The 16,719-nt window shown below is 34.6% G+C and overlaps 1 protein-coding gene across 1 annotated transcript; it reads right to left on the reverse strand.

The window, feature by feature from the left end:
• Positions 1-8,448, reverse strand: LOC127947500 (beta-hexosaminidase subunit alpha). Its single transcript, XM_052544665.1, has 14 exons — positions 8,055-8,448; positions 5,812-5,919; positions 5,504-5,569; positions 5,357-5,403; positions 5,146-5,256; positions 4,559-4,660; positions 4,255-4,387; positions 4,000-4,180; positions 3,528-3,614; positions 2,727-2,799; positions 1,698-1,872; positions 597-687; positions 393-500; positions 1-224 (listed from the first exon to the last, which is right to left on the reverse strand). The coding sequence occupies exons 1-14, from the start codon at positions 8,431-8,433 to the stop codon at positions 161-163; spliced, it is 1,725 nt and encodes a 574-aa protein (XP_052400625.1). The 5' UTR covers positions 8,434-8,448; the 3' UTR covers positions 1-160.
• Between the last annotated feature and the right edge of the window lie 8,271 nt (positions 8,449-16,719).

Genomic DNA, 16,719 nt, shown 5'->3' on the forward strand with positions numbered 1-16,719 from the left:
TAGATTCTTGAATAGATTTTTATTAATACATTTCACATTCGTAAAAGTCAGTTTAGATGATCATTAAAAACTGTTTGAAATAAAAACAATATATATAGAGCGTATTATGCAAATTCCAAAGCAATATCGCAGTGCATAAACACATGGCTCTTGAGAGGACTTACAGGCCATCATACTCATGTTTACAATGACCAACAAACAGCGGCTCCGCTTGAACACCCCGCCTGCAGCAACACAAACATATACATGGTATAGTATTCTTACACAATATATATAAGCAATAAAGCATGTGTATGTTTTATTAATACTAAATATTTCATTTTGAATGTGCACTGTGCCACTGAAACGAAGCAGAAATCGATGAAGAATGATTCCAAATATATTTCTGATACCTTAGTAGTTCACAGCGAAACTCTTCCAGGCGAGGGAAGGCCAGATCTGCGTTCAGGGTTTTTTCTTCATTGCTCCACAACCTCTCCGCTGCGGCGCAGGCTCTCGGCCTTCACAAACACAACCATCACAAAGAGGGAAGGTTTTGCATGAATAATAAGAATAACAATATGAATTCTAGTCTTGTGTGTGTATTTTATTCATACCAGAGGCGAGGGGTCAGATTGGTGGCGTCGACATATTCACCCCACATGGCCACCTCTCCACCAATCACCAACTTCTTCTGCTCTTCAGTCCCTAAATCAGAAAAAAAATAATAATAATAATAATTACCAAATACAACACATACAACTTAAGTATTAAACTTAAAACTATAACCAAAGAAACATAATTGAAAAGTAGAAATGTTGCCCTGGCATTTATAAAAAGGCATTTAAATTAAACCTTAAATAAAACAAGTTTAAGCTGCAAAAAATAAAATAATAATGATAATAATAATAATATTATATAAAAATATTTGAAATGGATAAATACAAATATTTTTCTGCCCTCCCATCCCTAAATCATAGGGAAAAATGCACCAAATAAACAAAATAAAACTCATATAATGCAAGTAAAAAATTTGTTAAAATTAAGTACAACGATATTAAAAATTAAAATGAGAAAAACTGCCTTGGCAGCTAACTGAAAATATACTAAATTTAAGATGAGGGTCTAAAAAAGCTTAAACTAAAACTGAAATAAAATAAATTAAAGCTATGTAAGAAATATTTAAAATGAATAAATACATTAAATAATAATAATTATAATAAGAACAAACTATGTTCTGTTTCTAAATATTATACAAAATGCACAAATGTAACCAATTACAACAGATTTAATTTAAATTTAAAACTTAAAAAACTAAAATTCAAAATACTGCCTTGGCAACTAACTGAAATAAAAAGTTTAGGCTAAAATACTTAAAATAATTTAAAGCTAAACAGAAACATTTAAAATGAATTTGTAAAAATGTCTTTCCCTAAATCACAGAAGAATGCACAGATTTAATCAAACACCGCAGATATTCACGGAAAACACACCAGCACTGCACTACACACAAAAACAGCAAACAAAACTTAAAATTATAAGATAATAGCAGAATAATCATTCATTAGAGCTAACAGACGTTACTGAATTCACTAAATTAAACGTCCTAGAACTCCTGAACCAGGAAACACCTTCAGGTTCTCCTCAATCACCCATCTTGTATATTTTGTATCAGACATTTGAGATTGCACCGCAGCCTAACATGCTGCTCCACACACCGGAGAAATTCTGGGGCTGCACTGCGTAGGAGTTACGCCAGTCCTGGCCGTAGCTGATGTGGTTGATGTACCAGGGGGCCGAGAGCAGGACCCTGTGCCCGGCCTTGGTCATCCTGCTCAGTTCAGCCTGGTAATGTGCACCCTTCCAGATCTCCAGGACCGTGTCCTGTGGAATCTGAAGCACCAGGAAACATTCATTAATCTGCACAAATGCAACACTCTGAGGCTTTCACGCAGCGTTCTGTGGAGGGAGGACAGAAAATGAGGTGGAAACGGGATTTTTTGTAAACGTTGCATGCTAGATTCAAACTCAAAAAGCCCAAAAGAGCACCAGAGCGCAATGTGTTAATCACTATGCCATGGTTCTGACATACAACAACAATTATTTTGATAAATGTTACTTTATTTCTTCTGACAGGCTGGGGAAGCTATTTGTGTCACACTATCAAACCTCGACCCTTGATCGCCATCTTCTGGTGAGAAAGTGCAACTTTTTGATTTTTGTTTTAGTTATTTTAGTACATAAAGATAAAGTACATGAGAGATGTTTTTTTGCTTTTCCATTTATTTAAAGTTAATGTTCAAGTCATATCTTTTTGTATGGCTTTAGTTTTAATAAACTATAATATCCCTGCATATATATATATAACACTGATAAATTCATGCTTATGATTAATTCTCATAGCAGAACACACATTTTCACACCAAACAGAATGAACATCTGAGAAAAATCAGCACTACACTGAGACACAGCACTGCTATTTTACTAGATGCTCATGCTCTGACCCCTAAAGCCTAAGGGCCGCACGATGTAATAACGGGCTCAGCTGTGTGTTGGTATCGGCAGGTCGAGATAGAAAGGGGTTATCAGGATGACCTTTAACCCTCACACAGGTGACAGTAACAGCCCTGCTTCCAAACCTCCACCACGTACTTAGATCTGGGCTAGAAGAGAAGCGTCTCGTTCCTGTTACAATCACACATACATCTTTTCAAAATGCAAGTGTAGAGCGGACCGTTAGCACTCACTCGCTCGTGGTAGTCAAACACGTCCTGCCAAACTATGGAGGTCCTGTTGAGAGCGGCGGTCATGTTCATTACACTGAAGAACATAGAGAGAGACATAAACATGGACACTGTGCTCACGAATGTGCTATTGGTGTTCGTGCAGTAAATTTGTAAATATGTATTCTTCTATTCACCAACTGTCATGAGACAAAAATATGTACTAAACATATTAAAACAGAACTTAATTAAATAATTATATTGTGATTTTTGTATAGTTATGTCATGGTTTCAACCAAATACATTTTAGAACATTTGAGCATCCTGGATTGAACCTAATAAAATTAAACTGTTGAATAGTTAAATACTAATTCATAAAAAATAAAAAAAAAATGAAAAAAATAATTGCTATTTATTTTTGCTAAATAATTGCTTTTTTAATTAATAATTTCATTCAGTAAGTGTTTCAAAAGTGACTTTAAAAGACATTTCAAATAAATGCTAAACTCAGTTTCCTCAAAAATATGAAGCAGCACACCTGTTTCCAACATTAATCATAACAATAAATGTTTCTTGAGCAGCAAATCATAATATTAGAATGATTTGTGAAGGATGATGCTGAAAATTCAGCTATGCAACCCAAGAATAAATTTAATTTTACGATATATTACAATAGAAAACAGCTATTTTAAATTGTAAAAACATTTGACGTCATTACTATTTTTTGTTTTAATCAAATAAATGCAGTCTTCATGAACATAAGAGATCTTAAAAACATGATAGAATCTTACAGAACCCCAAACGTTTAAACACATTTCCACTCACCTCTCCATATAGAATGATTCCAGTTTGGTAAAATCCTTTCCAAAGCCCATCTTTTCCATAAACTTCCGCACATTGGGATTCGACTGCCTGTTTGAGAGGATCACACTGCTAAAGTCTCTGAAGGAAAAAAAATCCACCATTTTTTTTCCTTTGGTTTGTGCAGTTAAGCTTCAATGAGGCACCCGAAACAACATCATTCTGTCACCGATGGAGTTTCGGTTCCTTGCCGCTGTCACCTCTGGCTTGCTTAGTTGGGGTCACTTCATCTTCAGCGATATCGCTGACTTGATTGCAAATAAACGCACAGACACTATTTAAACTGAACTGAGATGACATCACTGAATTCAATTATTATTGCATTATTGACGCACTGCTTTCCTAATGAATGTTGTTCAGTGCTTTGACGCAATGTATTTTGTTTAAAGCGCTATATAAATAAAAGTGACTTGACTCATGTGACAAAAACGCTTACCAGCAGGCAAAACTGACCTCATCTCCTCCTAAATGGACGTAAGTGTCAGGAAAGACAAACTTCACCTCCTTCAAGAGGCTTTCCATGAACTTATAAGTGGTGTCTACCGTCGGATCGACAGGTCCGAATGAACCAGAGGGCACACCCCCCTTGTAACAGGGAGTCAAGAGGCCTGGCTGTCCTGAGAAAAGAGAACAAACCACATTAGTATTTATAATCTCTGATTTCATGTTTTTCCAGTAGATGTGTGTGTACCTTTCCCCCATGACTGTGTGTGTCCAGGAGAGTCAAACTCAGGAACGACTCGAATGCCTCTCATTCTGGCATGTTCTATCACCCTCATCACATCTGACTGTGTGTAGATGTGAGTGAACGGATGGAAAGATCCCTACAAGGAAAATACAGAGCAGTTATGTTGCTGGTCAAATGCATAAAAGTTTACTTTAAGCAGTTCTGAAGAATAGTGGTAAAAATGAGGAGTGTGTCTGAAATTAATTTTTTGATTTTTTTTTTTTTTTTTTTTTTTGCAGTTTTGGAGCTGATTTGACAGCATCTGTACCTTCTTGCTGAGGTCAGGAAAAGTGCGGCTCTGATACGGGAAAGAAGGATCATCCACGATATGCCAGTGAAAGACGTTCAATTTACTGTAGGCCATAGCATCCTAAGAAAAAATACAAATATTATATATTTTATTTCACGATACTGGTTAGAAGTTTAGTGTCTTTTTTTTTTTTTTTTTATAAATGAATGCTTTTATTCAGCAAGGATGCAATCAATTTATCAAAAGTTTCGATATGTGTTGGTGCCATGAAATATACAATCAACTTATTTTTCCCTTAAAATGATCAATTTTCTCAGTTTAAACATTTGATATGTCTTCTATGTTGTATTCTGAATAAAATATAGACATTTGAAACTTCCACATCATTGCATTCTGTCTTTATTCACAATTTGTACAGTGTCCCAACTTCTTTTGAATCAGGTTTGTAGAAAAGTATTATTTTAAATGGTAAAATCATTTCTGATCACGTAAATGCAGCCTTGGTGAGCAAAAGAGACTTGACCTTTAAATTTGTACTGCATAATTAATCATAAAAAAATTATAACTTTTTATTTTATCATTTATAATAAACAGTAAATACACACCAGGGTCTTCAAAATAGCATGAAGGGGTAAATAATGCCTTGAAGTGTCCAGTAAAAGTCCCCTGAATGCAAAACGTGGGAAGTCTACGATCTCCGTCTTGTTGATAAAAGACTGTATGGAAAGATTAAGCAGATGAACATACAGTATATTAGCATAAAGCTGCACTATAGCAATTTATTACAATGCCTAAATCCTGTCGCACAATACTTACAGAGCCATAATCGTCCTGGTACACAAGCTGACTGAAGGACTCCAGACCTGATTTTCAGGTTTTATATGTTGAAAAAGACACAACTGTTAGTGTTAGTGCTTTTAATTCAAGCACAGAATAAAAGAGACGAGTAGCATAAATCCACACCTCTCAGAGCGCCCCACACAGTCACTGATCTCAGCACAGCCTGGCCCTCTGACACACTCAGCGTATCTGCAACAACACAACAAGAGTACAACGTCATTAGTATGTCTTAGCATAACAGATATCAAAATATACATCCAAAAATGGCACAAACATATTCATTAATTATAACTGACAGGACTCAAAAGGCACTGTGGAACAGATATGACTACCCTTTATAATTTAGTGGACTTCTTGTCTAATTTGACTGGAGCATTTAAAAGGTCAAAGGTCAGTTAGGTCTTAAGATCACACGATCAGGAGATACTCACAGCTCTCGTCTGAGTCTTCGTCAGGGTAGCCGTCACATCCGCTGGTTTTGACGCTCACCGACACGACAAAGGGTTGAGGCTCCGCCCACATGGACCGAAGCACATTTCCTGTTCGAATAAACATACAATACTCATATCAGTACGCATTGTTTTATAGTGGAAAATTGTTTAATTTGAATGTGAAACGCTATGAAGACGCGCACAAGATTTTCGCCCGACTGGGAGGTTTTGATTTTGTTTGTGCGGGTGTATTTGAAGTTGAAGCACATTTTTATTATTGTCGTTCATTTTTTGTGTGTGTGTTAGCTTGTTGCACTAATTACGTGTTTATTGTAATTACTTAAACTCAGCTTTCTTGTCTGCGTTTGAATTGCTTTGTTTTTGCTGTTGACATTTTAAAGTTACGAATGCGTGTTTCCGAGGAAGCATTTTAATTCCTTGACTGTCTTTTGAAAATATTGATATACTTTAATTAACATTTTTCCATTTTCTTTTACCGTATTTCCCAAGTTTTAATACCTTTTTCTGTTGTATTGTTCTCATGGCAGAGAAATAGATTATTTAAATATATATATATATAAAGAGAGAGAGAGAGAGAGAGCGTGAGAGAAAGAGCGAGAGAGTCATTATTTAGTTTTAAGAAGCTAAAATTGGCCATAGAATTTAATCACTTTTTTTAAAGCGTTTTTGATCACCTATCGCTAAAGTATTGAATTCCCCTGAGAAGCATTGTGTTCTCTAGCCAAAGTGTTGTGCTCCCACGAGAATCATCGTGTTCTCTTGCTAAGCATTAGCATTTCTCGGGGGGACGCAATACTTTAGCGTTAGAACACAAATGTTTAGCGAGAGAAAGCAAAACGTCAGTGATAGAGTGCAAAGTTTCTTGGGACAACACCATTCGTTAGTGAAATAATGCAAATGTTTTGCGAGAAAAAGTAACGTTTTTCCGGGGGAAATGCAATACTTTACAGGCACAATGCAAACGTCTAGCAAGAAAACACAAACTTTCTCGGGGAAATGCAATACTATACTGATAGAACCAAACTTCCAGCAAGAGAACGCAAATGTCGAGTGAGAGAACACAATACTTTACAGATAGAATCAGATTTAGATTAAGCTTCTGACACAGAAGAGCGTATGCTGCTTGATCCTCCAAAATGGCGCTACAGTGGTGCAGAGAGAAACAGAGAAGACGAATTGTTGAATAAATTCATTAACTTTGTTTTTATTTGCGTACAAAAAGTATTCTCCTCGCTCCACTATTCTGGACGATGTCTTTCATACTTTTCTTGACTTTGACAGTGTAACTTATTTGCCACTATGGGATAGTCACAAGCTTCCCGGTTTTCATCCAAAATATCTTAAATTGTGTTCAGAAGACGAATAAAGCTTTAATGGGTTTGTAACGACTTGAGGGTAAGTGATTAATGACAAAATGTTCATTTTGGGGTGGAGTATCCCTTTAAGACAGCAGGTTAAGTGGTCTTTTGGCGTCTCCTGTGGTCGTCTTTGGTATTGCAGCTTAATTGGTGCTTATTTATGTTAAAAATGCTCTAAAAAAATATTTATTTCTTTTGACATTATATACATACATTTGGAATTATGAAAATGTATTAATTTATATTGTATTCAGTTCAAGCACTGGATAGAACGCAAATGTCTAGTGAGAGAATGTGAAACTTCAGCAATAGAACTTTGGGTTTCTCTCAAAAACACATTTTTTCCCCACCTCATTTCCGTCACAAAAGGTTTTTGAGTGAACGCAAAGTTTCTCATATTTTTTTTTCTTTCCTCATTTTGTTCCCCATTTTCATGTGCCCTTGAGGGTTCTGTACAAAGAGCCAAAGGAACTGAAAAAACGAGTTTGTGCACATATCTATTTTCTTATTATTATTTCCTCTTAAAAAATTGTAATATATATATATTACAAACTAAATAAATGAAACTAATAATAAATAAGGTAAAAAGGAAAGCGGATATATATATATATATATATATTTTTTGGCTTGTCCTCACTTTTAAATCATCATTATACTGGAACAGCTCAATTGTAATGATATCACTGACTGGAATGATGTTTTTAAAAAACTGCATTTATTAATAAAATATATATTTTTAAATACATTATCATTTCATATTATTAAATAATGCTTTTTAAACATGTTTTATGTTGCCGTCTTATTCATATGTTAAAGTAAAGTTGTAATTACGCGGAAGTAAATCTGTGTGATTAATTCTCAGACCTGATGCTGTGGTGGAGTCGGGGAATATGATGGAGAAGTATCTGTTGAAAGCGGCGTCCAGGACGGAGCAGCCGGTCTGCGCGGCCGAGTCCGTCCCGTAGGTGAAGGAGAACCGCAGCGGACTCAGAGGGTCTCTGTCCGAGGACTGAACGAGCTGCTGCGGGAGCGGCCAGACTCCGTCCACCCGCTGCACACACACACTGACGACAACTAACAGCAGACAAGAGTGTGTGCGGGGGTGAGCCATGCTACTGGACACTGGACACAGGACACAGGGCTGTCGGACTGCGGGTCTGCTCGCGCTACACGACCGTGAAGAAGCGCTGAAGCTGTCAAACCGCGAGTCATATGACAGAGGACCCGAGGAGAGAGCCCTCATTGGCTCCGCTTGAGTCACCTGCTCTACTTCCGGGATGGTTTGCATATGTAGCCTAATATAAAGGAAGGTAGATTAAAAAGATTATAGATCATGAAATTAAAAATCCATACAATTATTGTGAAAGTAATAAGTGCAGTCAATTGCGAATATTATCGAGAAAGAATTGTGAAAACTATTGTTTCACAAATTTATTTAGTCGGTTTATTTATTGATCTATTCGTTCTTAGTTTACTCTGCGTTATTTTATGTTATGTTATTGGTATTTTTGTTAATTTGTTAATGTTTATTGTTTTCTTCATATGCTATGTGTGTGTTAACATGCTTTATATATATATATATATATATATATATATATATATATATATATATATATATATATATATATATATATATATATATATATATATATATATATTGGATCCGTTGCTGCAAATAAAATGTCTTGTTTATCACAGATTCTTGTCTTTTGTTCTTTATTATAATAAAGCACACTAGTGCAAATGGCCAGTCTATTATGTTATATTATATGATATGGTATGATATGATATGATATTATATTATATTTTGTTAAGTTATTATGTTATATTAGCCTATATTACAGTACATTACATTATATTGCTGCCACAATATTTTTATTACATTGTTATTTGTCTATTGTTTATTTGTCTATTGTTTGTGATTTATACAAAAAATCAAGTATTTTATAAATTGAACAATTATAGAGTAAACTAAATTTGAGAGTCAGAAAAAAACCTCTAGAGGGCGTTAAAATACAGTAAAACAAACTCCTAAACTTAACCATCTTTTCAGCAATATTGGGAAATTTACGGAAACAATCAGTGATTTGGTCCTTTCAAAAAAATAAATAAAAAAAAGGCAAAAAACAATCAACGAGTAAATGGATTTTAATATGAATCATTTACTCCTTCATTGTTTTTTTGTATTTATTTATTTTTTTTTGTATTTTTCTGTATTTTGTCTTCATGAATATACATAACAAATGTAACAGCATTTTAAAGGAAAGTGCATCTAATAACATCATTTAAAGAACCAAGACATCATCTGATTTAATGTAGCATACAGTTGTGGCTAAAAATATTGACAACCTTGGTGAATATTATCAAAGAAGGCTGTGAAAATTCATCTGCATTGTTAATCCTTTTGATCTTTTATTAAAAAAAAATCACAAAAATGTATACTTTTATTGGATAATAAGAATTTAAAATGGGGGGAAATATTATTATGAAATAAAGATTTTTCTCAAATACTCGTTGGACACAATTATTGGCCACCTAGAAAATCTTAGTAGTAAAATATCTCTGAAGTATATTCCCATTCATATTCACAATTTTAATTATAAACATAAAATTCTCCAGCCATGGCTTCCTGTTTCACAGAAATATAAAGAGGGAAAACAAATACCAAATTCCCTTAATCATCCATCACAATGAGAAAAACCAAAGAATGTATTTCTGATGTACAGCAAAAGATAATTGAGCTTCACAAATTAGTGAAGTGGCTTAAAGAGCTACAGCAGTGACAATTCCCATTTCCACCATCAGGGCAATAATTAAGAATTTCCAATCAACAGAAAATGTTGAAAATTAATCAGCCTTGAAGAGGACGTGTGTCTATATCGTCCTAATGCACAGTAAAAGGAGAGTTTGAGTGGCTAAAGACTCTCCAAGGACCACAGCTGGAGAATTGCAGAAAATAGTTGAATCTCGGGTTCAGAAATCTTAAAAACATATTGTCAAACAGCACCTACTGTACAACACCACATGTTGTTTGGGAGGGTTTCAAGAAAAATTCTCCTAGCACATCCAAAAACAAAACTAAAGCATATTCAGTTATCAGACACGACAGGAACTTCAAATGGGACTGGCTTCTGTGGTCAGATGAAATTAAAAAATGAACTATTTAGCAGCAAACACTCAAGATCGGTTTGTGAACACAGAGATAAAAAAATAACCCATTTGCAGAATGAAATATACAGCTGTATTTTTGATGTGGGCCTATATTTCTGCTGGAGGTCCTGGACATCTTGTTTAGACACATGGCATCATGGATTGTATAAAATACCAACAATTAAAAAATCAGTAAGTGACTGACTCTGTTAGAAATCTTATAATGGGCCATGTTTCGATCATCCAACCATACCACAATCCAAACATCAATCTGAAGGGTCTGGAGTGATTCTGGATGAAGGAATGGTCTCTGATCTCTTCAGGTGTTCCCTAACCTCATCAGGCGTTATAGGAGAACATTTAGACCTGTTAAACTGGCAAATGGAGGTTTCAGAAAGCCAATCTGTTTTAGAGAAAAACATTTATTTCATAATTCCATAATGGTATTTCCCCCCATTTTAAATTCTTATTATCCAATGAAAGGATACGTTTTTATGAATTTTTTAAATAAAAGATCAAAAGGATTAACAAAGCAGATGAATTTCCACAGCCTTCTTTACCAATATTTTTGCCAATGACTGTATGTCATCAGAATGGAAGATGACACGCTACAACCATCACTGAAGTGCATACAGAAAACACGAGATTAAATTACCACGAATCATAACACCAGCGCTCCATGAACGAAAGTTAGCATTATGTATTTGCTTTTAAACAATCATCCCTGGCTAGTAATAAAGCACTATCGAGAGTGAAAGCCAGTGGCCAACCTAAACAGACAAAATCAGGGTAAACATGTAATAAACCTTTGTTTTAAGCTTTATTTAGCACATTAAAGAAGTCTCTTAAAATCCCAATACTTACTTTCTTCTATGGAACACACACACACAAAAAAACAGTTATTTTGAAAGTCTATAATGTCATGATGCATGATGTAACACCAGAGATTTTACGTTTGTTTTTATTGTTATAGCTGGCTGTGGTGGATCAAGGCTTCTCTGTTAGATGTCACACATGCACCCCTTCCCATTCTGGAAACCCCTCCCTGTGTGTCACCGATCATCTTTTCGCAGAATCAAGTGAACTCAACGTCACAATTGTCGTCTCAAGGTCTCTGACTGTCACTGGCCGGAAATGCCATCCTGTACTGTGACGATTAAAGAAATATGACTCATACAAATGTTATTGGATCCTTACCAAAAGATTTCAAACTTGAGATTGCATCACTGTCTTTAACATGCTTATCATTTTCCATGGTATTCACAACGAGGAGCGGGAATAGCTTATTGACCCATGTGCAATTTATGAATTGATAAATATGTATTTATAGATAAATTATGATTTTTGCCTTAACGTTTATAATTATGTGATAAGTTATGCGAAGTATTTTTATTGTATTCGTTGCGTGTTATATGCATTTCAACAGAACCACACCCAGTGAAACCAGTGAAAACTGGTTTAAGCCCTTAGAAATACACAAACACACTCTGAACATACTGTAAAAATACAGTTATTGAGAATAACTCACGGTTTGAAGCAAAGTAAAACGCCCCAACCTAGGTGTGCATTGATTATTATTGTTAACGTATAAATCTTTGTGGAAAAAGGAGGTTATGTGAGTATTAGGGAGTTTGGTTTGTCCACTCAGTGTTTTTTTTTTTTTTTTGTACTGGAAATTGGTGATTGTCAGAATGTCCAAATGATTACTTTCTGAATTACTTCACTTTTAATTACTCGATAAACAAGTTGCTAAACCTGTCCAGATGGTCTGTTTACTGTAGTTTAACAGCTTCTGTCTTTACAGCTTGTTGATAATCTCATGGTTCATATCACTCAAGATCATAAAATGGTTATCTTGGTCTGGATCTCTATTTGAACGTTTTGTCTTGATAGACATTTCTAAGTAATCTCTTCCCAAAGCCTTTGGTAAAAACAGACACTTAAAGTAACAGTCACCATGGAATCTGTTTTTATCAGACGTTTCAATAACAAATTTGTACAAGTGAAATCATAATTGCCCATGTGCACATTAATCATAATATCAGTACATACAGCCCATCTGCATTTATTGTGATTTTTTTTTTATTTTTTCATTAAATTTTTTTTAGACATTGTTTGTGTTGTTTTTTGATTTCTTGAACCCGAAAAGTTCAAAGAGTTCACATTAAAATGTCTAACATGTAAAGAACTTTTGTAACCACAATAATCACATGCCATAACTAGGATGGGGAAGAAATTCTGTGGTTACTGTTCTTTAGTCCTTGATCTAGTTCTGAAGAAACAAACCTTTTCAACAGCTGTAAGCCCTAAAATGAATTAAGCTCAATCAACTACTATCAGCAAAAAAAAAGAAAAACAAAACACAAAATAGCACAAAAAACAACAAATAAAAAAAAACTAAAATAAACAACAAATTAAACAAAACACACACACAAAAAAACACACATACAAAGCTCAAACACAAACGTATGATGAAAAAACAAAACTCAACACAAAACAAAAAGCAAAACAACACAAAACTGAAAATTAAACAAAAACAAAAAAATAAAATAAAATAACAAAAACAACACAAAAGGAAAAACACAAAAACAACACACAACACAAAACAATATTAATATATGTTTTTTTAAATCACAAACTGCAAAACAAACAAAACAGAACACAACAAACAAACAAAGCATTTAAAAATATTGAGCTAAATTATTTTAAAGGGAAAATTTAAAGGAAAGTTTAAGGTACAGTTTTAAAGAAATCCATCCCAGAAGGCATTATACAACTATATTTAATTTGGATTTTAATCACACAGTGGCAGGTGTTCAATTTGTTAAACCATATATAAGCAGTTTATGATTTTCCAGTAGTGTCTTCATGCTTTGTGTAAGTGACAGTTGTTTATATTAGCGTAATGTATCTACAGTGCATTCATATCTGAAGAAAAAAGAACACCACGTTTAAGGTGGATTAAGGTGAGTTGAAAATACTTTCTCATAGGGAGGGGCAAGTGATTCTGTCTACGACTGAATGATAATCTGCCCTGGCCTAAGGAAATTGTTATAAAATATGTGACCGAAGTTCAGTTCTGTGTACTATAGCAGACACCACCCTCCTGATACAAAACACTTGAGTTGATTGTCTCATAAGCGATTAAAAAATGACCAGTGGACGATTTTAATTAAAATATTTCACTCCTTGTTCCAATTAACCGACAGCAGTAACACAAACACAATAATCACACTATAATACGTTCAGATAAAATTGGAAACTTTGAATGTTGACCATGCCTTGAAGTTTAAAGTTCACTGACTGTAGGTTAGTTTGACCCATAAAATGTTTTTTTTTTTTTTGGCTATTGCTAAAAATATACCCCAGCGAGTCAAGCGACTAAAGATTGTACTGTACTGTTTTAAAGTACACACTAGCATTCAAAAGCTTTCAGGTCAGAAGATTGAATCACTTTTTAATTACCTTAATTCCTTTTTTTAATTAATTAAATTACTATTATTAAGCATTAAATTGATTAAATGACATTTATAATGTTACAAAAGATACATATTTCTAATAAATGCTGTTCTTTCGAACTTTCTATCTACCAAAGAATCCTTAAAAAAATAAATGTCACATTTTCCACACAAATACGAAGCAGCACAACTGTTTTCAACGTTGATAATTAAAAAAAAACATGTTTAAAATCATAAACCAAAACAATAATGAAATTGATGATTAGTGAGCTTATCTTGGTCACTGCACAGTTTTGTCCTCCATCTGAACCTGTGGTTTTACAAAACAACTTCTCAAAAAAGTTGGTCAAGGCCATGTTTACCACTGTGTGGCATCCCCTCTTCTTTTTCTAACAGTCTGCAAACGTCTGGAGACTGAGGAGACAAGTTGCTCAAGTTTAGGAATAGGAATGTTGTCCCATTCTTGTCTAATACAGGCTTCTAGTTTTTCAACTGTCTTAGGTTTTCTTAGTCCCATCTTCCTCTTTATGATGAGCCAAATGTTTTCTATGGGTGAAAGATCTGGACTGCAGACTGGCCATTTCAGTACCCGGATTCTTCTTCTACACAGCCATGATGTTGTAATTGATGCAGTATGTGGCCTGGCATTGTCATGATGGAAAATGCAAGGTCTTCCCTGAAAGAGACGACGTCTGGATGTGAGCATATGTTGTTCTAGAACTTGGATATACCTTTCAGCATTGATGGTGCCTTTCCAGATGTGTAAGCTACCCATGCCACACACACTCATGCAACTCCATACCATCAGAGATGCAGGCTTCTGAACTGAGCGCTGATAACAACTTGGGTTGTCCTCTTTAGTCCGGAAATCATGGCGTCCCAGTTTAACAAAAAGAACTTCAAATTTTGATTCGTCTGACCACAGAACAGTTTTCCAGTTTGCCACAGTCCATTTTAAATGAGCCTTGGCCCAGAGCATGCGCTTCTGGATCATGTTGAGATATGGCTTCTTTTTTGAACTATAGAGTTTTAGCCGGCAACGTCGAATGGTTCGGTGGATTGTGTTCACCGACAATGTTTTCTGGAAGGATTCCTGAGCCCATGTGGAGATTTCCATTGCAGTATCATTCCTGTATGTGATGCAGTGCTGTCTAAAGGCCTGAAGATCACAGGCATCCACAGGGGCGTAGCCATCTTTTCAGAAGTGAGGGGGACAGAAATGTTATATATATATATATATATATATATATATATATATATATATATATATATATATTTCTGTAATCTATATAGCCTAACAATCAACAGTTTTGAACTGTAAGATATTTTGTTTTTAAAGAAGTCTCTTCTGCTCACCAAGCCTGCATTTATTTGATCCAAAGTACAGCAAAAACAGTAATATTGTGAAATATTTTTATATTTAAAATAACTTTTTTCCCTATTTGAATATATTTTAAAATGTAATTAATTCGTGTGATCAAAGTTGTATTTTCAGCAGACTCCAGTCTTCAGTGTCTCATCCTTCAGAAATCATAATATGCTGATTTGCTGATTATCAATATTTAAAACATCATTTTTTTCAGTATTCTTTGATAAAAAAAGGATCCAAAGATCAGAATTTATGTGAAATAAGAAGCTTTTGCAACATAATACACTATATCATTCAAAAGCTTAGAGTCAATATATAATTTTTGTTTTTGGGAAAAAAATGATAGAAATTAACACTTATATATAGCAAGGACTCTTTTGTGGGTTTGAGTCTGAGGCCAGAAACACCACTGCTCCCCGGGCACCGCAGCATAAATGATGACCACTGCTCCGGGTGTGTGTTCACTGTGTGTGCACTTTTGATGGGTTAAATGCAGAGCATGAATTCTGAGTATGGGTCATCATACTTGGCTGTATGTCACTTCACTTCACTTTGAATTGATCAAAAGTGATGATAAAGTAATAATTTTTCTAAAGATTTCTATTTCAAATTAAATGCTGTTCTTCTGAACTTTCTATTGATCAAAGAAACCTGAAAAAAAATCTACTCCGCTGGTTTCAACATTATCATAATGTGTTTTTTTTTTTTTAGAAGAAAATCAGAATATCAGAATTATTTCTAAAGGATCGTGTAACTGGAGTAATGATACAATAAAATTCAGCTTTGAAATCTCAATAAAGTACATTTTAAAATATATCCAAATAGAAAACAGTTAATTTAAATAGGTTAGTAAAAATATTTCACATTATTTATTTTTTTTATCACATAATAAGTCAGAATAGCCACATAATAAGTCAGAATAGCTTCTATTCTGTAATAAATGCTATGTCAATTGGCACTGCATTGTTCATCCTTTATTTATCACCTGCTGGAGATTACTTGAATAACCATACATTGTTGCAATTGTACGTTTAATGTCTTCGTGTTTGCAAAAGTTCCTGGCCTTTTTTTCTGTGTAAAAACTGTTTTCATACAGCGACAGCTGGACGCTTTTGCCCATATTAGGATCTTCCTGAAATGACTTTCTTCTGGAGAGCGCCCTCCGGTTTCGAGTATGAATAAAACACACACTACAGGAGTGTTTGCGCTATGTGATGTCCATCTCGCTGTTTTCTGGGTCCGAATTAAATATCAAATAATATGCAGACTATCCCGTCTTTTTGATTTTAAATTTGTATTTATTCACACCAGCTCTTGAAAACCTCTATAAGAAAAACTTGTCAGAAAAAGTGCGGGGACGAATTTCCATGATATTAAAAGTGGGGGGGGGACATGTCCCCCGCGTCCCCCGCGTAATCTACGCCCCAGTATAGTTTTCCAGCCTTGACCCTTACGCACAGAGGTTGTTCCAGATTCTCTGAATCTTTGGATGGTACTATTCACTGCAGATGATGATAACTTCAAACTCTTTGTATTTTTTCTCTGAGAAACT

The sequence above is a fragment of the Carassius gibelio genome, chromosome A25, assembly GCF_023724105.1.
Source record: "Carassius gibelio isolate Cgi1373 ecotype wild population from Czech Republic chromosome A25, carGib1.2-hapl.c, whole genome shotgun sequence".
Lineage (NCBI taxonomy): Eukaryota > Metazoa > Chordata > Actinopteri > Cypriniformes > Cyprinidae > Carassius > Carassius gibelio.

Excerpts from the sequence above, each read along its gene's own strand:
- LOC127947500 (XM_052544665.1), bottom strand. The coding sequence starts at position 8,433 with ATGAGGGCTCTCTCCTCGGGTCCTCTGTCATATGACTCGCGGTTTGAC. Across the intron at positions 5,404-5,503 it reads TGTGTGGGGCGCTCTGAGAG|GTCTGGAGTCCTTCAGTCAG; the intron begins GTGTGGATTTAT and ends CCTGAAAATCAG. Across the intron at positions 501-596 it reads AATCTGACCCCTCGCCTCTG|GCCGAGAGCCTGCGCCGCAG; the intron begins GTATGAATAAAA and ends GTGTTTGTGAAG.